The sequence below is a fragment of the Halichoerus grypus genome, chromosome 11 (assembly GCF_964656455.1).
Source record: "Halichoerus grypus chromosome 11, mHalGry1.hap1.1, whole genome shotgun sequence".
Classification (NCBI taxonomy): domain Eukaryota; kingdom Metazoa; phylum Chordata; class Mammalia; order Carnivora; family Phocidae; genus Halichoerus; species Halichoerus grypus.
The window spans coordinates 94,544,075-94,569,218 of NC_135722.1; the positions used below are offsets into that span (position 1 = coordinate 94,544,075).

Below are 25,144 nucleotides of genomic sequence, written 5' to 3' on the forward strand. Positions count from 1 at the left end.
AGATGCCCCTATGGGAGGACGCACTGGCCGTGCTCACATTCTAAGCGACAGGACTGTTTCCCAGGATGAGCTAATAAATGGGCATTATTTCATTGCAGATCAGTCTCACAAGCTTGGTTAAAGTGTCTTTACCCACAAGAAATGAACTCACTGAGGTGCTGACAAATTATCCAAGCCTGGAAACCTAAGGGCTAGGCCACGACCAGGTAAATGCATGCCTTGGGGTTCCCCTGGGTGTGATGTATTGGGACTGTGTTCTGACTCTGGACGGTGATGGGGCGCAGTGTCTGGGGTTAGACTGGGGGCTGGTCTTGCCATTCACACTCTGGTTTCCCCTAAGCTGGTTACTTAACCTCTCCGAGCCTCTTTTTTCTCTCCTACAAAACGGGATGAGAGTCCTTCAGAGTTCTATTTTGCCTCAGTATTGAAACAAAAGCAGCAAACGAGCAGGTCTGCTGAATTCAAAACACCAGGCTCCCCTCCTCTCCCGTTCCCCGTGCTCCTGTCCTGACGGATGGGTCCCCCTGCCATTCAGTCACCCATCCGAGGAGCATGCAGGGTTCTTGTCGACTCCACTGCCCAGGGAAACCTGGGCACACGGGCTCTCTGGCACATGGAGCACCACACTGCGGTGCTTTCTTCTGCCTTCGTAGCAAACGGTGCCTCAGCCGATGTGGTGACAGTTTTATGGGAGCCACTGCTCCTGTGGAATAATTCTGTTTACTTCACAACAGCCGCCTGGACATCTGCCCACTCCTCAGCCAACACAAAGGCATCATGTGCTTCGAGGATCCACCGTCTGAGACCACCTTGTTAATAACAGAATTGTTCAGCTCTTAGTGTTGTCTCGTCTATGAAAGAAACATCCTTCTAAAACAGGCAAATCGAATGGTGTTCGGAGACTGTATTAACCACCTTTATTGCACTCCAAAGAACGACTCGAGACACATGTAGAGAGTGGATTTTCAGAGAGGTGTTTCCTTGACCCAGTTACATTTTTATTCAGTGAAAAAAGTTGACATTGAGACAAAAATTATCGTAAAATTGTGCAACAATATAGTAAAATCTTCAGCAGAAATCGGTGATTTGGAAATGTATCAAGGCAATTGAAATCATAAATGCCTAATTTCACTTTGGAGAGAAACAAGTATACAGTGTTTCACTTTAAATAAGAGCAGAGTAGGCCTTTATTTTGCTGCCAATACTTTGATTTTGCCTAAAGTTTCTAATAATTCGTAACAAGAGTCTTTAAATGAGAAATGACACGGGAGGACATCTGAGAATAATGTTCCACTTCGGCACTCATACTTGTTTCCACTGGCATTAGTACACATGAGACGAATACCATTCTTGGGTTACTTGGCTCTGAGGATTTAATTCCTAATATGGCTGCTCAAAATTAGTGGGCAGAAACATATACACAACCTATCCTCCCTCAACCCACATTCGATGGTGGTTCCCATTCTGAGAACGAGCTCATTGTCCGTGTACCCAACTATCCATCCCTCTTGCTATCTATTCCATATCTCAGTCTTGCATAGAAAGTAGTCTATATAAACTTAATGCACTGGCTCTTATTACATAAAAATTGTACCTGAAAGGCAGCACACACTCCAGTTAATAAAAATAACAGACTAGGAATGTCAAGATACAATCCCAACAAAGTGAAGATTCTGCACAAAGTTTTAAGAGTCAATTCTGAAAATCAATATGGAGATGGTATTCAGTTGACTTATCTCCCAGAACCCTTCTCTGACGGGTCTCCCAGCTCTGTCGAAGGAAAAATCTTCTCGGGGATTCACCATGCCCCCCATCAGTAGGAAAGTGACCAACCAAACCTAACAAGATGAGGTTTCTGCCCTTAAGGAAGTAGCGGGACTATAATCTTACAAGATGGAGTGACCGTTGGGTGGATATTTGAAGACAGGGTTCTCCAAGGGGAAGTGGGCGATTATCTCTAAGAGCCTCGCCACACCATCGCTCTCCCCAGTTCCCCCCAAAACAGCCACTGTGTGAGAAGGGGTACATTCCTTAAATGGCTGAAGCATAGCTTAATCTAGTAGGCCAGGATGATGGGCAGGAGAGAACACAGAGCTGTGTGTCCCACACCTGTCCCACCCAAAGGTCCCGAGGGATACAAGCAGAGGTGGAACCCCAGGAATCTCTCTTCCCAAAGTCCAAAGTTTCAACCAGTTACCCAGCATCATAACCTTGTACCCAGTATGCCAGGGCAGCCAGTAATTACTGGGACTTCTCACGTGTCTGGAAAGGTCTGCGTAGATGTGGCTCCTCCCTGGACTCCTCTGCAGATTTCTACTCTCTGTCATTTCATCCGCCTGGACCCGTGTCTCACAAGGCTCGAGGGGCGTTCAACACATAAAGGGGCAAAATCAGCCTCCAGAGAAAATCTGTACACAATCGCCCTGCCTGCCAAATTTTAGTGGTCTGTTAGTGGTCCACCGTGGTCCACGTGGATGCGGGCTTCTGACATTCTAATGTGCGCTGGGAGAGAATAAAACCTTTTCCCTGTACAGTGTGAACTTCTGAGGTGGCATCTTCAACGAGGTACAAAAAAGCCCCTTCTTCACAAACAGGGGCTCTGACTGGTCACAGTGAAGACAATTATCTGGTCACTTTCAAAGGCTGCACATACTTTTTGTCCTCATCTCCTAAGGTCACTCCAACCTCTGGACTCTCGCAGACGACACACATACACCGAAACCCCACAAAGCTATGCAGAGGGAAGGAAGAGTGCGTGCTTGAAAAGTTCATAAAAATATACAATTTACATGTAGCTGCATCTACCTAGCTTAGTCTTCAGAAACTTAGCTCTTCTGTGTATATAAAATACTCTAGCCCTAAAAGGCTGCTTTTTCTCAAACAGCACAGTGGCGTTTTCCAAGGAGAGGGGCGATGGCCAATCTATACAGTACTGTGCACTAAGCTTTGGGAGGCACTCGTAACAAGAACTGGATGCTCAGAAGTGTCTCCAGTTGCCGACTGGAGACACAAGCTCTGTAGAAAGGCTTGCGTATGGAATAATGGAAAATAACGTCTCAGAGCCTTTCGGATCAGCTTTTACGAATGCCAACAAAAAGTTGGCAGAAAAAGAAAAGGAGAAAATATACTTTCTAGTGGTTCAATTAAATGACTCTGCCTCCCACCAGACTGTTAATCTTTCAGCTACTTAAAGAGCTTTACGAAAGGGGTGGGGGTGGAGGGTAGCGCTTGGAGCTTTGAACAAAACCCCAAGACAAGATAAAGCCAAAGAAATTCCATTCTTTACAAAAGTCACAAAGGAAAGAGAGGGGAAGAAGGGAAAAAAAGGCTGGAAGGAGGCTCATCATGACCACCGCTTGTTAAAATCAAACAGAGCCTTACCCACACGACATACTACATGTCTACAGTTGAAAATACTCCTCATTCAAAATATATATATGTATATATATATATAAATTAAAAATTTTTAAACTAAAAAATTTTAATTGGCTCTTTGTTTTCCAGACTATCACTAGATAGAACAAATCTATATTCTCACCCAAGAATGATACTTTTGGTTAAAAGAAAGCAAATACTTGTGAGAAGGTGATACGGCGCACCTCAGAGGACATGGGGTCTTTACAAAGCTTGCATATAAAGGACACATATTCGGAAACATGACTTTGGAATATCCCCCGAGCTCCCTGCGTCTCAGCTGAGAGGTTCTGCGCTGAGGCTCCTACGGGAGTCACAACAGCACTGGACGTCGGCGTCTACGGCGCTAAGTCTAAAGGGCGGGCATCGGTCCACGATGGTCAGGTGGCCATGATGTGAATACCGGGGTGGCATTTAAAGGCGTAAGGGATAAAAGCTCAGCTTGTTTTATAGAGAGAATAAGCTCTAGTGGTGCCGCGACCGTAAATTGGATAGAACGGTCTCAAATCCGTCCAGCTCCTCTATCTCTGTCGGAGTGAACAGCACTCTTTAAACTGGGCAGGGGTGCAGGGGAAGGAGGCGGAAGGAAAGGAAAAAAAAAAGAGAAGGCACTGATCCAATTCAAAATGACTGCATATATCAGGTACACAGTTTTAAAGACAGTACGTGGCCACCTCAACACAAATAGAAAACTTTACATTCGCGCCTGGGTGGCTCAGTCGGTTAAGCGTCTGCCTTCGGCTCAGGTCATGATCCCGGGGTCCTGGGATCGAGTCCCGCATCGGGCTCCCTGCTCGGCAGGGAGTCGGCTTCTCCCTCTGCCTGCCGCTCCCCCTGCTTGTGCTCTCTCACTTGCTCTCTCAAATTAAAAAAAAAAAAAACAAAAAAAAAACCTTTACATTCGAGATTCTTCAGTGGTAAGGAAAACAAAAGATTGGCAAAGGACAAATTAGGTACTCTATCTGCCAGTGTATCTCCCGTGGCACAGACCTAGTACTCTCCCACAAGCAGAGTCATTTGTGGCGGTGACCACGACACCAGGGTATAATGCAGCAGTGTTCCCATCTTGCAGCAAGGAGAGCTACGTCTTGTGCAGAGGCGTAGACGGTAAGAGTCCATCCATTAACGTAAGAGAAGAAGCTGTGGCTTGCAGGGCCTTGCTGAGCTGCAGCTGTTTAACTGAAACTGAGCAATGATTCAGTGTGCTCTCCTGCCAAATACCACTATGGGACACACGAGTGAATAAAAACGGACTGTTTCCGGAATGGCAACAAAACTGCTTCTGTTCCCCACCCCTCAACCCTGCGACCCCTCATAACGTGCAGAGTCGGATGACCACGAAAGCCCTGCCTTATACAGAGTCCCAATAAATTAACAAAATTACAGAAAAGAACCTTCCCCCATAATACACACAAATACTTTCATATAAACTAAATCCAAACAAAATTTAAAATTTGAGCACACTTTCAATGAGGGGGGGTGGGAGGGATTTCACCCATCACCCTCTCTTGAAGTTTTTATTAAATACATTTCTGTGTCTTAGAAAAATAAAAAGAATGGCCAATTTGTTGAACCAAAATTATCTCACAGACTTAAAAGCATGCCCAGCAAGCACAGCCCTGTAAGACTACATTAATATGAAATCAAAGCAATTTGGTTACTGAAATCAACCTGGTTTGAAGTTCACAGTTGATTACTACAAAGTTTATTCATTCCTTGCTTTCCTTTTTTTGTTGTTTTTGTTTTTGTTTTTGGCCCATATAAAAATAACATATTGCAACTCAAAGTGCATCTTTTAAAATAAACCATCAACTATCTTTATCAAATAAAATATTTACACCATTTGGTTTCTAGTGAGGACAGCTTTCAGGCTATCACCATGGGGACGTCATCTGAAAATCCAGTTATCATGGGAGCATCTTCATCATCCTCCCCTAAAGGCAAAACAGTCGGTCCTTGGTGAGTCCCAGCGCACCTGCACCCAACCCCAACTCCCACCGCTCCGCCCCAGCCACCCCCGACACCAGCGTGAGCCCCAGCCTGGAAAATTGGGACCGCAGCCTACCAGGCGCAGTAGCCAAAGCTGAAACCCAGCTCAGCTCCCCCACTGACACTCTTGAGTCCACTTCTCCCCCATCAATGGGTGGTCAAGCTTATTTTAATGGTAGCTTGAACTTAACCAAGTAAAGAAAGTAAATCTCGTAGGAAGGAGAATCTTATTACCTACCCAAAAGTCCAACGGGTGATTTAGCTTCCCTAATTTGAATTATCCACACCCTATGTTAACACAGTGAAACCTCATGGTCTGTTTTCTCCCCTGAACCCACACTGCTCTGAGGGTAGGGATCTTAGAGGGGTTTAAGCTTTTTGAGGACAGCTTCCCAGACTAATGGATGTCCCCTTGTGGTCCCTGGTACAATCCTGTGCAAATAAGTTGTGATCCACATTCAGTGATCACTGTGTGGTATCACCATGGGTCAAACTCCTTTTGCCCCCAGTAACAGAAGCAAAGAATGCACCCCATTCATGCAAGGCAGACCAAATACTTGTACGAAGCAAGACAGGAAACTGAGAAGAAGAAGGAGCAAAGCTAATATCAAATGATCAATGAACGGGGAATTCACAAGTACTTTACAAACAAAAAAAATTATAACTGGTTTACAGAAAAAATAGGTATGTAAAATGACATTCAGCAGTCTGCGTTTGGGGAAGACCCCCAAAACACACCTAATTTATTATATTAAGTGGTCTACCAGCTCTATTAGCAGTTACTAATTTGAGCATGTAGACATTTTAAAAGGGATCTTTCTTTCTTTTTTCCATACCATGTTATGGATACATGAAAGAAGAATGGCCGAGGAGATTTCACTAGCTATCAGAAAGACAGACAGCCAGATGGAAAGGCCGTCTTTGGACAGAAGTCATCTGGGAAAGCGTGACTTTTTCTCTTGACTAGGCTCTTCCAAGATGTCAGACCTCCAGGTCCATGAAGGATGAGAGGACTTGGAAATTCTTGAAAATCTGCTGATACTTTGGGAGTATCCCAAGCCCAGGGCCTTCCTATCCTTCCTGTACAAGGCAAGCTCCTACCAGTTCTTCCGCAAGACCACTCCCGGTCTCAGGCCGGGACCACACCGCAGAAGAGACTACAAGTATTTTCGTATAGAAGCAAGTTCAAAGCAAAGGGCTCCAACTGGTTTAACCTAAAGCAGTGAGATCACTGGTTAACGAGTCACTCCTCGAGTGTCAAAAGATGAGCTTAACATAGGTATTTCCTAAGCAAGGAAGCGGCTTTGCAGGGGTCCGCGCTGGGAGGAAGCACCAGGGCAGCCTGCCCCACTCACCCAGGTCGTCCCCCGAGGAGAAGATGGCCGAGCCCAGCCGGGAGCTGTAGTGGCTATTGGCAAAGGCAGTGAAGCTGTTCTGCAGCCTCCGATGCTTGGTGTACAGGACCGCAAACCCGACCCCCAGGCTCAGCAGTATCAGGAACAGGATGGGCACCACCACGGCAGCAACATCAGTGGACCTGGCAGCCCGGAACGCTGACGCGTCCCCACCTGCCAAGGCAAGAGGCCCCACAGTAAGCCTCCGACGTCAGGGCGGGAAAACGGACCAAGCAACTCGGACCCCCCCCGCCCCCACCAAAAACGCTGCTCGTCGGCAGTGACCCAAGCCACCTGCCTGGTGTGGCATGTTCCTGCACGTGGCGCCTGACTGTTTCCCGACGCCTTGCCACGAGCTGACAGCCCACGGGCCTTGTGCATGCAAATACGGTAATTACATTAGCCTAATCACGGCCTTGTTGTTTATTTAGATAATCTCTTGGAAGGGAGACCTTTGTTGGGGTATCAACATTGATTTCATTAGCATTATTACTTAAGACCACTTGCTTGCCTTACATAAGAGGATGTGAAATCAGACCACTAATTAACGAGATTGCAATTATTTCCCCCTACTTGGCACCAAAGTCACTCTGAACTGCAATTACCTGAAGCTCCATTAAGTGATACAAACGAGATTCCTTTACTGCAATGCTGACTTAACAGCTCATGAAGTTTTGAGTTTTTTTTTTTTTTACTTAGATGAAAGAGAGAAAGAACGTTTCCATACACATTTCACATTTTTAAAATGCTCTTTGCAAAGCCAGTTAGGTGTCTATGACCTAACAATGATGCTCACTTGCCCATGTCTTAAACAAATTCCAGCTCTATGATGATGTGCTGGTAGATCTGCCCCAATAGGGCTCTAGGGCAAAGCCATCCCCCTGTTGGGTTTGGGCCGGTCTTAAAAAATCCTGGGGAAAGTCTGAGCCTGAGGGCAGGAAGTGGAACTTGGGAGTCAGTTTGAGCTACAGAAGCACAGTGGACTTTTCAGGTCCCATAAGGAGCCTCATCAGGCTTGAGGTCATTCCCTGGCATAGGGCCAAGTGGTACGGGCCAGACCTGTGCCTCACGGGGAAGGCTCAGTAGCTACCCAGGGACTCATCCCAACCAGATGTTCATCGAGATGGGCCAGAGAACAGCCATTTCTTGCAAGCCCAATCTAACAACTCAATATCCATGCCTTTAATTTCTCTCATTATTGACCTACCAGGAAAAGCTGGGGCAAGATCTTATGTCGTATGTCCCAACCTAACCCCAGCTGTGAAGTGGTAAATTAGGGGATGCTCTTAGCTGGAGCAGTCAGGAGAAACCAGCGTGGTGCAGGAAACAGGAATGAGTGGACCCCCTCTCCCCCCCACACCCCACTTCTGAGGGGACCCAAACATCAAGGGACAAGGCAAAGACTAACTGAGGCCTCACGGAGAGATTCTTTCTGCTTGACAATCTCAGTTTTATAAAAGCAACACTTTTTCCCTAAGTCTATTTCACAGTCGCTAATTGGTTTTACTTAAAAAGGAGGCTCTATTTAGGAAACGCTAGGTTAACAAGACTTTTGTTGTCTGTTTTCTGTAAGACCTTCTCAGAACCTCTAGTATGCTATGATTCTCCAAAGGGAAGCGGTTTGCAAGGTTTTCCTTTTAGGGAGGTGCCTGGGAAGCATGACATGTCGGAGCATACAACTCTAACACAAGATTTTGGCTTGAGCGTTGGTGAATTCCTGGCTGGGAGTAAATGCTACGAAAAAAGACCAGTGGCAAAACGTCTGTTGATATCCTGGCCAAGGTACTACGATACAAGAAGAATTTCTGTGTAAAGGAAAGGTTCCTCTCCGCCATCAGCATGACCCAGCACCGATATCTGTCAGTGTTCAGAAGACAAGACGCCAGGCCAAATTCAGGTTCTGCTCTGGACCGACAGCTAAGAATGGGGGAGGCTATAAAATCAGTTACTCTATGGGAAGGAGATTATTTACTGACTTGGAAGAACCACAGGGAACATTAGCATATTGGAGGCTCTGAAAAGTCCTGCAAAAGACAAACACTAAAACTCATACTCAACCTAGTCTTTCCCAAGCAGAATCTCCTTTTGAAACAAAACCTATTTTTTTAAATTTTTTATTGTTATGTTAATCACTAAACAAAACCTATTTTTAACCCATTCCCTTTCTTGAGCTTTACATTCAGAATGTGGTCACTTTGTAACCCCAGCTCCTCACAGCACACCTGGCTCAGGGAAGTATTTGTTAAATCAGTGCCTGATTAAATTGATACATAAGTGATTTTCTTTTAAACTGAAAGAATATTTTATTTTTTTATTTTATTTTTTTTGAGAGAATATTTTAAATACACTTTAGAAAGACACATCTTGGGGTGCCCAGGTGGTTCAGTCAGTTAAGCATTTGACTCCTGGTTTCGGCTCTGGTCATGATCTAAAGTCCTGCTTAAGGGTCCTCACTCAGCAGAGTCTGCTTAAGATTCTCTGCCTCTCCCTCTGCCCCTCCCCCTGCTCTTGCACATGTGCGTGCTCTTTCTCTCTCTCAAATAAATAAATAAAATCTTAAAAAAAAAAAAAAAGACACAAATTCATCAAACCATACTACATCCTTCATCAATTTCCCCAGAACTGAAGACGGAAACTGGACCCATGAGTGACTTACCAGACCCCAGCTCATCATATAGCAGGACAGCAGGCTCCCCACAAATCTGGCTGCCAAAAAGGCATCTTGCTTGCACAGTGAAAGTGTAATTATGACCCAATTTCAGGTTGGAAATTTTAAAGAAATTGTCAGTAGTATTCCCAAGGTAAGCTGAGATATTCATGGCACTATCAAACATGTGTATCTCATAGCCCTGAAAACAAAGACACAAGAGATTGTTCAGGATGTTAAATAAGGAATCTGACAGCTTCTATTACTGGTTCCAACTTTATGTGAGCTCCTTATTGCAGGCTTTTATAGATGCTAAAGCACTTTGGTTTTCTTACTAGATCTTTTTACATTACCACTGAGATACTGGATTCAGAAAATGGTAATTTTCCCATCCCAAATGTCTCAAATAACTACCATGCCCACTTATGAGCTGCAAAGTGGAAGTGAAAAGCGTAGCCCTAATAAAAGCCATTTTAACAAATATTCCAGTACACATTCAAAGTTCTGGTCAACAGTCCAGATTAATATTAAATGCCACAAAGAATCCGGACAAGTCAGCAATAGTTCACCGTAATGGGATTTGACTAATAATAAATCCAAATCACAGTGGACTCCAGCAGTGGGGTAAGAAAAGTCAGGACATTTCTCCGTAGAACAGCGTGTGGGAACTCCATCTGCAGCCCACAGCTCGCTCACCAGCTCCTTGAGGCTAATGGTGGCCCCAGACCAACCGGGCCTTGAATAGAAAGCCCTTCAAGATCGGGCTGGGATCAGAACTGACTACTGGACTTCTCTGCTAATCTCTAAGTATTCCAGTGTCAAAGCTACCAACTTCCACCCCATCAACATCAAAAAAAAAAAAAAAAAGACCTCCTCTCTTATCTCTATCCACATACTGGGCCCCACTGCATACTCACAGTCTCTTGGTCCCCATTCCACTGACCTGTCTAGTCTCTGAACTCTAAGCTTGGGGGGGGGGGCGGGGAGAAGGACGTGCCACCTGCTTATGCACAAACCCTCCCTCTCCTGGGAGTGAAGTATTGACCTGCCATCTCAACCTGAAAGCCAGGCTTCCACCACCTCGGAGGGATCCCCGATGACAGCCGGCTGCCAAACTGGGCCTCCCAACGCCTCCTGCCCCGAATCCCATCCCTGCATTCTCCATTATAAACTGGCATTAGTTATTTTCTATCTAATAAACAGTTTCTGTAGAACATTTGCCAAATACATAAAGGTATAAAGAAAAACATTTAAATGACACAAACATCAACCATTTATTTAACTAGTCTTCTTCTGTTGGACATTAAAGTTGTTTCTCCTTTCTTACTATCAGAAATAAAACTGCCCTGAATAGCCTTGCACATAAATTCGTGATGTACATCGTTTCCTTAGAATAAGATCCTGAAAGAACTGCTGGGTCAAAGGGTATGAACGCTTTTCATGCTTCTGATACACATTACCAAAGTGCCTTATGGAAGGCATTTCCAATTCGCATTTCCAGAGTGCTAATCTCCCCAACTACAACTCATACTGGTAATACTCTTCCCCTAAAACTTAGCCTGTTTAATGTGAAAGTGTCCTATCTTTGTGGTTCAGATTATTAGTGAGGTAGATCCTTCTTTTGCTTATGGTTACTGTAGTTTTTGTTTTGTTACCTGTACCTTTTTCAAAATCAGAATATTTCTGTTTTGAACTGCTTTGAAAGCTTTCTTTATATCTGTAAATATTAACCATTTACAAGTCACGGTTGGAAGAGTTGCGAGAATTTTCAAGTTTTAATCTAGCTGTTTCTGGCCTTACACTGTGACTGTTTACAAACCTAGCACCCTTTGCCGCCACCGAACCCCAAAATAGCCACAGCTGATTCACGGGGTCTCTATAGCTCCTGCTTTGTTGACCATGGGGACAAGCCAGGTCCACTCAAGAATCTGTCCACCTTTGGGTGGCAGATCTGTTCCCAGGTGACGCTCTTCTTCTCCTCCTGCCTTCTGCTGTGAATACAGTAATTGGTCTGCCGATGACAAAACAAAATAGTGTTTTCCGTATGTCAAGAGACTATCTTCAAGCACTTCCTGCCCCCTCAAACATCACTGGAAAGAAACTGCGAGGCCAGGTTGAGACTGTCCCAGGCACGGGGGCCACAGCCCTGCTCTCAGACTGGGGCTATGAAGGATGGGGCCCTGGTTCCGATGCTGAGCCCCATCCAGCTTCAGAAGGCACAGCATGGGCTCCAGCCCATTCCCGTCTTTAGGGAAAGACAAGTTCAGGAATGAAAAGTGCTTAGTGCAGAGATTCTCATCTTTAATGGGCAGTACAACCATTTCACTAATTAGCAAGCCCACAGAAAATGGTCCTTTAATTCTCAGGTTCACTCCCTTGCCCTATTCTTTTTCCCCTATCTATGCCAGCATGCTGTTAACGAGCTCATCTCTAAAACTGCATTTCAATTAGATTCCCAAAGTCATTGAGAAGGAGGGAGGAACTCACCCTGCTTTCATTAAAATGCTTTTCCTTCAAAGCTAGACTTTTCCAAAACAGAAGAACGTGGTCATTTTCTGTTATGATTTTTAAGGCATCAGGTGCAGATAATGAAACTGAAAATTAATGATGAAACAGAATATAGTTAGTGGCTATATACTGGAATCACTGTTTTCTTGTCTGTCATAGAGAGATTAGATAAATGCTAACTTGAGGGGCGCCTGGGTGGCTCAGTAGGTTGAGCATCCAACTCTTGGTTTAGGCTCAGGTCATGATCTCAGGGTTGTGAGATCGAGCTCCGTGTGGGGCTCTGTGCTGGGCGTGGAGCCTGCTTGGGATTCTCTCTCTCCCTCCCGATCACCCTCTGCCCCTCCCCCCACCCCGCTCGCACTCTTGGTCTCTAAAAATAAATAAATAAAATATTAAAAAAAAAAAGAAAAAATGTGCTAACTTGAAAGGCTAGGTTAAGGAAGAAATAAAACACCCGTGTTGCTTAGCATAGAGCCTAGCACATGGTAGACACTCGAACTGGCATCTCTTTTGTTGTTGTTATAATACCTTTAGCCAAGAAATTTGGACAGTACCTCATTTAGTGGTCCTCAGAGCCACCGATGGCCAAAACCAAATTGGGTGGGGGAGAGAGGGAAGGGAAGGGATGGGATGGACCACAGTTTCCTAGCCTTGCTGGACTTCTGCTCTGGTTCCGGTCTGCTTTCCTACTCTCCCTAGGGGCGCCCACACGGCCGGCCTGGTGGGGCTGAGCCTCCGTCACAGACACTCTGACACTGTGTGCTGCTGCCCAAGTACCCAAGCTCACTACCTGCTTTCCGAACCAGTCTGACTGCCGAGCCCACCGCGGGCTGGCAGCAAGGCCCCTTCAATCCTACTGCGCAGTTACTGGGCTCCCTCCTTGGCTACACATCACCCTGCCTCGAGGAACCATGTGATTTCAGCCCAGCTTCCCATCCTTGGCTTTCGTGGAAAATGCTCAGTTTTATTTCCTAACTCTTTTGGGTATTCCTGCTCTTCTCCCCCACAAGTGTCAAAACCAGCCAGGCAGGAGAGTGAAAAGAGACACAGGATACCCCCCAGTCCACCACCCTGCCCAGGCACTGGAAGCCCACCCCTCCGGGCCCGCTGCGGATGCTGAAGGGGGTGTTTGTACTTCCTGCTGTTAATGTCTAGGCGTCCTAGCAGCCCTGCGGGCCCCTTGCTGTGTGGGAAGGACCCTAATCTCTCTCCCGTTTACCTGTGGTGATTTTTATGCTGGAATCTTTGCTCATGTTCCCCAGTTGGACAACGATGTGGTATTTCCCTCCAGGTTCCAACTTGGTAAGGGTGTATTCCACAGTACTGTTGCGGGATTTTATTTTGTAGCTTCTGTCACTCTTTCTTATTAGATCTTTGACAGCAATTGCATATAACTGGGACAAGAAAAAGAGACCTTAATGGTAATCAGAAACTCGGTGCTTTTTCACTCTTTGCAATTCAGTGGCGAACAATGTAACCTAAGTGTATCAGGGGCTGTGACCCATAGCAACCACCTTCTGAGCCCTGCAGCCTGACTCTGTTCTCTGGAAAGCCTTTGGGGTGGCCAGGTCCAGACTTGGAACAAGCACTCACTCCCAGAACTGTGCAGAGAATTATTGATTTGACCCAAAAAAATGAGCCTAGGGAAAGTCACATTTATTGTGGCATCCACAGAGAGGTTGGAACAGGCAAGAGCAATTCAAATTCAGTGTTCATTGTGTCTCCCCAGCTGTAATAGTTCCAGGTAGTGTCAGAGGACACAATGAAAGGACAACAAATTCTACTTATTGTCTCCCGGGTTGCTTTTTACATATGTGGAGGCCAGGGCAAACACAGGGACATGTGGTAAGTACAGGAAACTCAATCACCAGGAAGAATTGGAGAGTCAAGGAGAGCCTGAGCAACCGAGTAAAACCACCCACCCCAGGGATGAGGGAGAGGGCACAGGGGATGGAGGGAAAAGCAGCCTGGGCCAAAGGAAAATGGGAGCAGTTTTCCAGAGTTACTGCCTCTTATTTATTTCTTAATTTTATTTTATTTTTTAGAGGGGGAGGAGAGGGCAGAGGGAGAAGCTCAAGCAGGCTCCACGCCCAGCACAGAGCTCGATCTCATGACCCTGCGATCACGACCTGAGCTGAAATCAAGAGGTGGACGCTTAACCGACTGAGCCACCCAGGCGCCCCTCATCTCTTTTTTTAGAGCAAGAGCCGGTCAATGTTTTTGTAAAGGTTCAGATAGAAAATACTTTTAGGTTTTGGAGGCCAAATGGTCTTTCCCAGAGCTATTCAATTCTGCCATTTGTAGTGTGAAAGCCGTCACAGATAAGATGTAAATGACTGGGTAGAGCTTGGTTCTAATCAACTGTATTTACAGAAACAGGCAATGAGCTGCACTTGGCGGGCAGGCCTTTGTCTGCCATCCCACTTTACAGGCTCAGGGAAGGGAAGGTAAGAAGGCAGAAAAGAACGAATAGAAAAGCGGGAAATAATGGGGGAAGGGAAAACTCCGAAGAGGCACTTATAAGGACCCCATCTTTGGGCACACAGATATGGAGACGAGACCTCCCAGAGCTCCCACCGCCAGGCCTAGCTTTCCCATGACAGCACCCCCTGCCCTGTCCCCAACCATGCCAAGAATAGTAATGGCTGGCTGGATACCCGGCCCTCTCACCAGGTCCTGGTTAGGAGAATCATACGGGGATTCCCACTTGATGACAGCTGAGGTTTTGCCAGTATGAACTGAATGCAGGTGACGAGGTGGGAGCCTGCTGTCTGGGATCATCCTCACCACAACGTAGTCGGAGGATGGCCCTTGGTAGGGCACCACCACCCGGACCTGAAATCAATACCACGGGGATGCATGGAGTTGGCACGAAGCCATTTTTTTCCAACAAAATAGTGACAGGTGTACACAATTAAAATTCAATCAGTACAAAAAAAGATACAAAATGTAAAATAATTCCCCACCTACCCCAGCTCTCTAATCCATTTTCCCAGGAACAGTAACGGTTTTCTATGCTTCTTTCCAGAAATGTCCTGTGCTTATGTAAGCACAAATACACGTGTGTGTGCATACAGATACATACTTATACGTATATGTGTGCGTACACGTAGCCTGTTTTTCTTAATATTTTTATACAAATGAGAAAATATTACACATTTTTAGGCCTTCACTTCTTTCACTTAATAAGATAGCATAGATTTTTTTCCACCTCAGTACTATTTCTTTTGAATACTTTTCCACCTCAGTTCTATTTCTTTTGAAGGGTTGCCCTGTATTCTTAACCGGTCTTCTCTTGATAGCCACTGGTTTCAAATCTTCTGCTATCACAAGCAACAGTATACCACACACCTTTTTCCATCTATCTTGGCACACGTATAAACATGTGGGCTAAGTTCCTAGTCTTGGAAGTGGAATCCGACAAAAACCATTTATCCATTCCTGCGAATGTTTATCCATTTGCCAAGTTCCCAATCCCCCACAGAGCTGCAGTTGGTTACCGGGGCATTCAGTCTGTTCTTCAAGCAGGAATCCGATGCTTTTACAGAAGAGGAAGCACCCTCTTGTACACACATGGATCCTAGAGTCATGCCTCCAGCTCCCCAGGTCCAGGGTCTGAGCTAGGAGCCCAGGATTTAAGCCATCCTTAAAAAATAGAAACTCCTCTGGACTCCCCAGTGTGGGAAACTTACCAGAAACAAATACTGCTCATCCCTACTGACAATGACTGTTTTGTTGTGGAGGGGAGTAGTCAAGCTCTTCGGATTGCGATACAGGTCAAGGAAGGATGTAGCATAGAAAATACCATAAACCTGGCAAACAGAGAGGATGGAAAAGGACATCAGCTCCGTGGCCAGTGACCTCGTTCTCTTGAAATCCCTAACTGATGCCCCTGTGAACAGCTTCAGGAGAGCTCAAAAGAGAGAAGTCTTCCTTCAGCATTTTACAGAGAAGGTACACTGTGGCAGGCACTGAACCCACCACCACCAAGATAAACATCGTGTGCGCTCTGTCCTCAAAGCACTCTTTTTTTAAAAAAAGATTGTATTTATTTCAGAAAGAGAGCGAGCGAGCGTGCGTGGATGCATGGGGGAGGGGCAGAGGGAGAGGGAGAAGCAGACTCTCTGCTGAGCAGGGAGCCAGTGCAGGGCTCAATCCCAGGACCCTGAGATCATGACCCGAGCTGAAGGCAGACACTTAACCTACTGAGCCATCCAGGTGCCCCTCAAAGCGCTCATTTTTGAGGAAGGAGGCACAGAGAAGAAAAACAGACACGATTATAAATGACAAGTTGCAAATACAGAGCATGAGATACTGTAGGAAAAGACTGCACGATGAGCCAGGGAGAAGAGCGGGGTTCTCAGCGAGCAGATGGCACGCTGAGAAACACGGCTGGTAGTGCAGATGGGGAGGAAGCCAATGCGTCTGTGGAGGGAGGTTGAGGAGGGAGGGCAGCGGGGCAGGCATGGGGAGCTGCCCGGAGGACACCCACTCTTCCTCCCCTCCTTCCTAGAACCCTGCTTCCTACTAAGAATTGCCTCCTGGAAGAAAATCTACACTTCCCACCTCCCTGGAAGCTAGGAGAGGCCACGTGACAAAGTTCTGGCCAATGAGCTACAAGCTGGGAGAGCCCACGTGACAGAGTTCTGGCCAATGAGCTGTAAGAAGAGGTGTCACGTGGGAGCTCAGTAGGTGCTGGGGGAAATGGAGGGAGAAGCCCTTCCTCCCGCCCTCCTGCTGCCTGGAACACAGATGATGGTGTGGCTTCAGACCTCTTGGACCATGAGCTGACCTTGAAGTTGGAGGCCACAGGCAGCCTGGGTTCCCAATCAAACCTGGTGCTGTAGAAACCCAGGCCTGCTGAAGGACTCCGCCTTCTTTTAATGAGGAGGGAAATAAACTGTTAAAGCCGCTGTCACTTTCAGCTCTGTTCTAGCAGCCATTCTTAACCCCCGCTGATACATGTGGAAAACCGGGAGTTTAAAGCAGGGTGGGGGTGTTTGATGGGCTTGGAGCGGGGGCTCACGGCTGTGGGGTTTATAAACGGGAGGTAAGGACTAAAGAAGCTTTCTTTGTCAGGCAGCATGGAAGAGCCCACAGGCAGGTAAAGACGGGGACTTGAAGGAAAGCTGTGAAGAAAGTCTGGAGAAGTCGTGGGAACGGAGGGCCCGGATCAGGGACGTGCACAGGGACTTCCGAGTCCCAGACAGCTGTGCATTTTCTCTAAGCTGCTCAGCAGCCAGGGCTGGAGAGGGAAGCGTACAGGGAAGGGGAACGGAAGTCCCAAGGGGGTGATGAGAAGGGAGCAAGTGTGGAAAGAAAGAATTAGGGGACTCCAGGGAGTGAGAAAGCAAAGCAAATGGAGCAGGACTAGGGGACCGAGGGCACGGAAAGCACAAGATGAGAGTGGGGGCTCCAGGCTCAGAAGCAGGCCTGGCTTCCGGAGGACAGGCCTGCAGCTGCTGGGGAGTGGGCCGGAGGGCTCTGGCCAGGGGCCAGGAGAGGGCTCCATGCGCCAAGGAGGCCAGGGTGCAGGCAGGTCCCCAGAGATGGACAGTGGCTGCGGCCATTCTCATGGTGGGGAGGGAGGACTGGGGGTGAGCAACCCGAGTCCACAGTGGACTGAAGTTGGGGAGAAGCTGAGAGCTTCCTAGAGGTGACGTTACCAGAGGGGAGGTGAAAATGTGCCAAGAACCTTGGGAAGACTCTCTCTACATTGGGGAAATGTGGGAAATAAAAGCCAGATTCAAAAAAGCACGTATCGGATCATAGTGCACCAAAATGCATACAGAATGACCAAAAAAAAGGACCTATATAGCGTGTCATGGGGTGGGGGGCACATCTGGGAGGAGCAGCCCAAGAAGGCAACCTGTGGGTGGGGGATCACATCGGTGGGGAGAGACGGAGTGGCTTGTCACTGCTGCTAATGGGTCACCATGCCTGTGAGACCAGGTGAATCCCAAGCATAGGAACATGCCCCCCTCATCACATTTATGGTCTGTTCCACAGCAAAGACCACGGGCGTTTTCTCTCAGATGCCAGGCCAAGGTGTGGACAGGGACGGCAGGTGCCTCTAGAAGGTAATACAGAACTGACCAAGAGGATAGTTTGTGTTTGCAGTAACAGAGGAGAAAGCCCCATGGCCTAGAATCAGGGGAGAGTCCAGATTGTCTCTGCAAGGGTCATCCTGGCTGACTTACCACATTCCTGGGGCCAGTCCAGGTACATTCCACTGCAGTTTGATTGATGGCCTTGGCTTTGAGGCTAGGAGCAGGTGGGCGGACTCCTTTGGTCGTGACATGCTCAAATGCCAGAGGACTATCCCCTAAATCAGTCTTGGCCCAGGCAGAAATCTCATAGGATGTATGAGCAGTCAGATTGGCAACTGTGAAAACAGGGACAAGAAGATGCCAGGAGGGAGCTGGAGGCGTCAGTCAAGAATCTGTGTCTTGACAAACCAGGAAACAGACTCTTAACTACAGAGAACAAACTGACTTACCAGAGGGGAGGTGGGTTGGGGAGGGGTGAAATGGACGAAGGGGATTAAGAGCACACTTATTTTGACAAGCACTGACTAATGTATAGAATCGCTGAATCACTAGAGGGTACATCTGAAACTAATATAAACACTGTTAACTATACTGGAATTAAAAGTAAAAATTTAATAAAAAAAGGAATTATATTTTGATATACAATGCCCTACTTTTTAAGCCTTTTTAAAAAAAAAAATCCCTACACCCAATGTGGGGCTTGAACTCATGACCCGAGATCAAGAGTTGCTTGCTCTTCCGACTGAGCCAGCTAGGTGCACTGACACTCTATTTTTTAATGCAATCTCTCAATTTAAGTGAGTCCCACATGTTGTAGGATTTTCATTATTTTACAAATTCATCCCAGCATTACTTACTGATGACTACTGCAAATAACACACGTACATGGGCATTGGGTTGTTTCTTAAAAAGCTGACCATCTGGTGATAGAAATTGGGACAACACTCCTAGAGAGCCATTTGGCCTTGGGTAAACATCTTGAAATTCTTCATGCCCTTCAATCCATATCCCATGGAATCAGAGCATGCAAACATCTGTGGGACATGATGTTACACATCACATACATAATCCCACTGTCCAGAGACAGGGCAATGGTTAAATAATGTGCATTCCATGAACTATTGTGCAGCCACTAAGAGTTGTCTCCAAGAATATTTAATGAGACTAGAAAATTCTTACAATTTTATGTTAAGTGAAAAAGGCAGGATACAAAACTACAGTTTAGCCTTGAACAACACAGGTTTAAACTCACGTGGTTTACTTATACTCAAGTTTTTTTTTTTTACAGTCCAGTACTGTAAATGTATTTTCTCTTCCTTATGATTTTCTTAAGAATATTTTCTTCTTGGGGCGCCTGGGTGGCGCAGTCGGTTAAGCCTCTGGACTCTTGGGTTTCAGCTCAGGTCATGATCTCAGGGTCGTGGGATCAAGCCCCACATCAGACTCTGCACTCAACAGAGTTTGCTTAAGAATATCTCTCCCTCTCCCTCTGCCCCTTACCCTCCTCCCCTCAAAGATAAATAGATAAATAGACAGACAGACAGATAGACAGATGAATATTTTCTTTTCTCTAGCTGACTTTATTGTAAGAACACAGTACAGAATACATACAGCATACAAAATATGTGTTAATGGACTGTTTATGTCATCAGTAAGACTTCTGGTCAACAGTAGCCTGTGAGTAAAGTTTTTTGGGAGTCAAAAGTTATATGCAGATTTTCTACTGAATCAGTGCCCTCTAACCCCCAATTGTTCAGGGTCAACTGTATTTAAACTGAGTCCACCTCCTTGTTTGTAAGACTAAAAAAAAACAACAGCACTTAAGAGCAGCTGCTACTGCAGGGATTAAAAAAGAAAAAGCTTGTAAAGTGTTTGGCACGATGCCTCGTATCAAGCTAGCCCTTAATATATTTCAGGCAACAGCTAAGAAGACTATATCGCTCCTGATTTGGCCAATTTCTGTTGGTGTGACCTTGAGACAATGAGATCACAGTCTCAGGAATTAGAAAGATGTGGGTTCCAATCCTGACGCTGTCGCCTTCTGTGGGAATTACTTTCTCTCTCAACGTTGGGTTCTCATCAGTGAAATGAGCATATCCCAATAGAACTATGACGAGGGTTCTATAAAATGGTGCACACAGAACACCTAGGTAAATGCCTATGCGCAGCAGGTGCACAGACACAAGAGGGACTGGGACACTACCTTCCCTCCTCCCTTAGCTCAGCTTGTTTGTCCATTCGCTCAACAAATGTGCACTGAAGAGCAACTCTGCCCCATGTCCTGTGTACCTTGTATTAGCAAAGGAGGAGCAAACCACACCAGAAAGGAGGGGCACGCATCTCACTCTCGGAACTTTTTTTTGGACCCCAAAAATAATTGGTATAGGGTTAATCTGGCTTCTTTCTCGTTTCTCCTCTTTTAAGCCCCCGACTTCCATTAAGGGCCAACGAGCTAGAGAAGGAGGCTGAGGAGCCACCAAGTGGACCCGCCCCCGGAGGCAGGAGTCATTCACAGTCTCTTTAATCTGCTCACCCAGAATGGCAGCCAGAGAAGAGCCCCTCTTCCAGGCAGCCCCCACACAAGCTCTGCCACCAGGAGGTCTCGATCTCCCTACTCCTCCCTGCTCACACACTGACTAGCTCCAAGGTGTTACCTTTGTGTGACAAGATGCTTCCCCGGAAGTTCAAAGTTCTCTTCTCTTGCTTGTGGGTGTCAAATGCCCAGAAAAGGTTCACCACATAGCCATTCACCTGCCAGGAACCAAGAAACATGTTAGGGGAACAGCACACAGCCATGGAGCAGAGCAAACGCAGAAGGCACCCCTTTGCTCTTGTTCCTTTAGGCATCTCCTTTCTTAAAATGGACGGGTTGTTTCTTTTGATCTTTAGACAGGTTCCCTGTGCGCGATCATTGAATATTTAGTTATATGGCACCTACTTCTAAAAACAAACATGAGACTGTAATATACACTATAGATGTGACAAAACAAACAAACAAAAAAACTGGTGCAGAATAAAAGGACAAGGGCCAATTCATAAAGGCAGAAAGAGGAACAACTTTAAAGAGAATTACCTTATGGTAATGAAGGATACATCTTAGCTCAGGTGATCCTTGCAGTCAAGGCCAAGAGGTCAATACGAAAGGGGCTTGCTTAGCTCCCACTGTCTTAACAGGAGCAAATAGACCCAGGCCTCAGGAAACATTACCTTTTCTAAGTCCTGAGCTCATAAAAGGATTTGATCTGAAGATCTTTAAATATGGGGTGACAACAAAAAAATCAAAATGCTTTCAAGAGCAAAGACTATATAGACAGGGTTCATGGAAAGGCCATCCCTTGCAGCAACGGTCTCTGAAGCCAAGGTCAGGCCACCAAATTGTGGTTCAGTAAGTGGCACGAGGGATCCGAAGGCTGTTTGTCCCACCACAGCTTCACAGACAGGGGAGGGATGTGAGGAAAAACTGATAAGAAAGAAAGAACATTATGGAAGGTGAATCTCAACTTGGAAAACCACAGGCACACAGAGGCTTATGGTGGAACGGGCCCTGCAGATGGGCCGTGCGGAAGGGACGGTGGAGCCAGAAGGGGAGGATGCATAGTGGCTGTAAGTAGATATGTTTCTAAGGTATCTGACTCTCTCTCTCTCACTGTGGGAACCTCTGCCTTAGTGCTTCGCACCAGGAAATCCAATAAAGCTGAAAATTACAGGGCATACATATTCTGTTAACACCAACTCTTTATTTGCACTGTAGCTGTGAACCATTTAATTATATGGCTTAAAAAAAAAAAAAAAAGGCACCAGGCTGAGGCAGAATAATTACACGAGAAGGACTCAAGTTGTTCTTCATGGGGGAAGGAACCAACCTAGTCCTGGTACTTTGGTTTTACTGGATCGAGTCATTCACTCTTCTTCCTCGTACTGTCCCAGGCCACAGCTGTTCCATCACAAGGAGAGCCCCACCCAACTGCCAGTTTGAAATCCCAATGTTACCTTTATGTCACTCTCCATGGTCAGGGTGAAGCTCAGAGAATTCTCACTGTAGCTGTCGATGTGGATATCTGGTGGTGGGATCACTAAAAACAAAAAAAAAAGGAATTCAAAAAGAGAAACCACGTGATGAAAAGTGAGGAAGGCAGGACTTCACAGCTTTCAACTCAACAAAGCGATTTTTTAGTGCAGGAGGAAAGGGCAGGTCTTTGGCTGTTCTCACTTGTCTCTTTTACTGCCGTTGTCCTAAAGCTGAGGGTGGATCACACAACTATCTTGGCTCCATCAGCTATCCTGGCAACTGGGTCGAGCAGAAAAGTTCCATGATGTAAATGCCCCCAAACAGCCCAGCCGCAGCCTGCTTCTGAAAAGTGCATGCATTCCAGCGGGCACCACCTCTCCTGGCACTAACCAAGTCCCAGAGGCCTCACGTCCTCCTGGAAGGTTGAGGGCATGATAAATCGGAGGGCATAAATTGTAAATACCCGTGTGGCAAAATGGAAAGAACGTGGCCTCTGGAATCTGGCAAACTTGAGTTCAAATTCCCATTTGGACACTTAGACAACGGTTCAAGTTACTTATCTTCGTACTAATGTTAACTCAACCAACGTTCCCTTTCTTTCCGTTTCCAATTAAGTCTTACCTATGACAGACTAAGGAGCTGGTAAGTCATTGGCATGGGCACGATGAAAGGGGCAGAGAGAAAAGACCCCTCTCCATTCAAGTGATGAGAGCATGGTGCTTACCATTCACAAGGTCTGCCCGTAAGATGGCGGACCGTGCTCTGCCAGCCATAATCCAAAGGGCTCAGTAGAATAACTGCTATCGGAAGACAGTATTTAAATGACAACTTGTATACTGGGCTGTTTAGCACGTCGGCTTCTTATATAGGCAAGGCAAGAGACACTCGAAGAAGTGGATAAGATCTGGTGGCCAAAGAGATAAACCAAAATCTAGAGGAGTCCCTCCAGATGATCAACCATGTAATAAGAGTGGGTGTGAGGAAGTAAAAAGGATATTAGGAGTTTCAGGTCGCCAACTCTGAGCAAAATAGTGCAGATGCTGCCGTAAAGCCAACCTGAAGTATAACCGTGGTGACTGGGGATATAGGTCACAATCCTTCCCAAAGCCAGTTTCCTTAGCTACAAAATGAGCACAAGAATACTTATAGGACTGATAAGGATTAAGGGAGATCGATTCACATAAAACAATAAGCACGGTGCTTAGTACATAAGTGCTCAATACATGGTTGCTTCTCTCATTATTAATCCCCCGCATCCGCTAATGAACGTGGTGCTCTGGCGGACACCATTGCTGCGTGTGTCCTCTGCATGACGTCATGGTGACACAGGCCCACAGACAGAACACAACTCGTACTTTCTGACTCCACACACCGTGGCCTCCTGTACGGGTCCTAACCAACACCCGTATGAAGAGCTGAGGCTCACCATCAAAATCAGACGAAAGAACTGTAAGAGACTTTCCAAGGCAGGCGTGATTTGTGCTCAGGGAATTCAAGGTACGTGTACGTGTCTTATTGCTGACCTTCCAGTGTCCCTTCTTTTCAGTATGTATGTTTTGATCGATTTTGTAGAGGGAAATGACAAACCCATCAAAACTCTAGGCGAGTGTGCACTCAGTACACTTTCTCTAATTACCGCCAAGCACCCTGTTACAAAGATCGGCTGGCCTCCTGCCCTGATCTCAATGAGCCCAAATTTTACAGTGATTCTCCATAACCTACAGCCCATCTCTCGCAGGTTCAGGTTAAGGTAAAACCCTCCAACCACACTCCATGTGAACACTCCTGTCCAGAAACGAAAGCCACAGGTGCCAAGGCTAAGTTCTGGAAACCACTGGGGAACAGGAGCCATAGTTGGTCTCCCCAAGTGTGCCAGAAGCCTTCCTTTTAATTGCTTTAATTCACTCCTTCATCAACGATTTCACCGGCTTCCTCCTCGACACCAGTGAGAGAGCGGAGGAAACCAGACGGGACCCCAGCCCTCGCAGGGCACACATGCCAGCAGGACGGCGCATGGGAGCAGGGATCTCAGCCCAGGGCAGGCAGGGCAGCCCGGCGGTTAGAGGTACAGGCTTTGGAGTCCGGAGGATCAGGCTCCTATCCCAGCTCTCTGCCGTTTACTGACTGTGCAGGAAGTGACTTAACTGCTTTCTAGTTCCTCATCTGTTCTTATAGATTTTGTTCGGAGGGTGCTAAGGGTTCGATGAGATGGGCCGATGTACGCAAAGCACTAGAAACTACCACCTCAGCATCGTTTGTCAGTGCCACTGGGGAAGTTACAAGTGTCAGCATGGCGCTCTTACAAACGCCATCCACGGACACGTACAAAATCATCCATATCTGCTGCGAGAAGGAACGAGTCCTTTTATTTTGGATATCGCACGTGAGCACAAGAGCTGGGCATGACGGCCTCTGGAAATCCCTTTGTATGTCTGCACCATAAGAACTGCGTGGCTCTGGGGGGAGAAGTGCCTTAGACAGCCCCCAGAGAAACTCTGTATCTAAAGCACTACGGAAACCCCTGGAGATGCGTGCATGTTGGCAGGGGGAAGGAAGTCGTGTGAAGTTTTCTCATCTATGCTTCTCCGTCTCCCAGTCGCGCTGAAAGTCATTTCCAAAGGGTTTCTATCTTCTCTCAATCTGCAAACGCTGGGATCATTTACCTTTTCCTTTGACGGTGGTAATGGATTTAGAATCGCTCCAGTTTCCTACTCCACGGCTCGTCACTGCAGCCACCTTGTCAAATCAGAGCATGAATTAGTATAAAATAAAGGCAATGTGCCATACAGTGAGGGTTCCGAAGGAGCTACGGGGCCGAGACTCTGGCAGTGAGGGTGACAAACAGTCTATGCAGGGGGATCCCAGACACGCAGAGGCCCCAGCCAACTGCAACAACGGCGGGGAGGAGAAAACAGTGGGATCTGGGCAAAGGGAGCTGTGACAGTGCAGGCATGATGGATTTCTGTTGATTGACAGGTCTCAGGTTCTTCTATAGGGTGGGGGATGGGGGGTATGTGCACCCGTGGGTCCATACAGACATAAACATACGTGTATATGAAAAAGGGGACTGAGAAAATCATCAGTGTCAGGGAGTCTGGGTGCACACTTAATGGTCCCAACAAACATGTTCTGC

General features: G+C 46.6%; 1 protein-coding gene across 2 annotated transcripts in view; it reads right to left on the minus strand.

Moving 5' to 3' along the window:
* Positions 1-958: 958 nt before the first annotated feature.
* The window catches only part of SORL1 (sortilin related receptor 1), a 152,108-nt gene continuing 127,922 nt past the window's right edge, over positions 959-25,144 (minus strand). For both annotated transcript variants that reach the window (XM_036088009.2, XM_078058847.1), the window contains 11 exons: positions 24,675-24,747; positions 21,993-22,075; positions 20,657-20,753; positions 18,153-18,337; positions 15,645-15,764; positions 14,623-14,787; positions 13,172-13,346; positions 11,932-12,038; positions 9,454-9,646; positions 6,759-6,971; positions 959-5,348 (listed from right to left, as the gene is read on the minus strand). In XM_036088009.2, the coding sequence (XP_035943902.1) occupies positions 5,281-5,348; positions 6,759-6,971; positions 9,454-9,646; positions 11,932-12,038; positions 13,172-13,346; positions 14,623-14,787; positions 15,645-15,764; positions 18,153-18,337; positions 20,657-20,753; positions 21,993-22,075; positions 24,675-24,747 (1,479 nt within the window). In that variant the 3' untranslated portion in view covers positions 959-5,280. The remainder of the gene's footprint in view (positions 5,349-6,758; positions 6,972-9,453; positions 9,647-11,931; positions 12,039-13,171; positions 13,347-14,622; positions 14,788-15,644; positions 15,765-18,152; positions 18,338-20,656; positions 20,754-21,992; positions 22,076-24,674; positions 24,748-25,144) is intronic.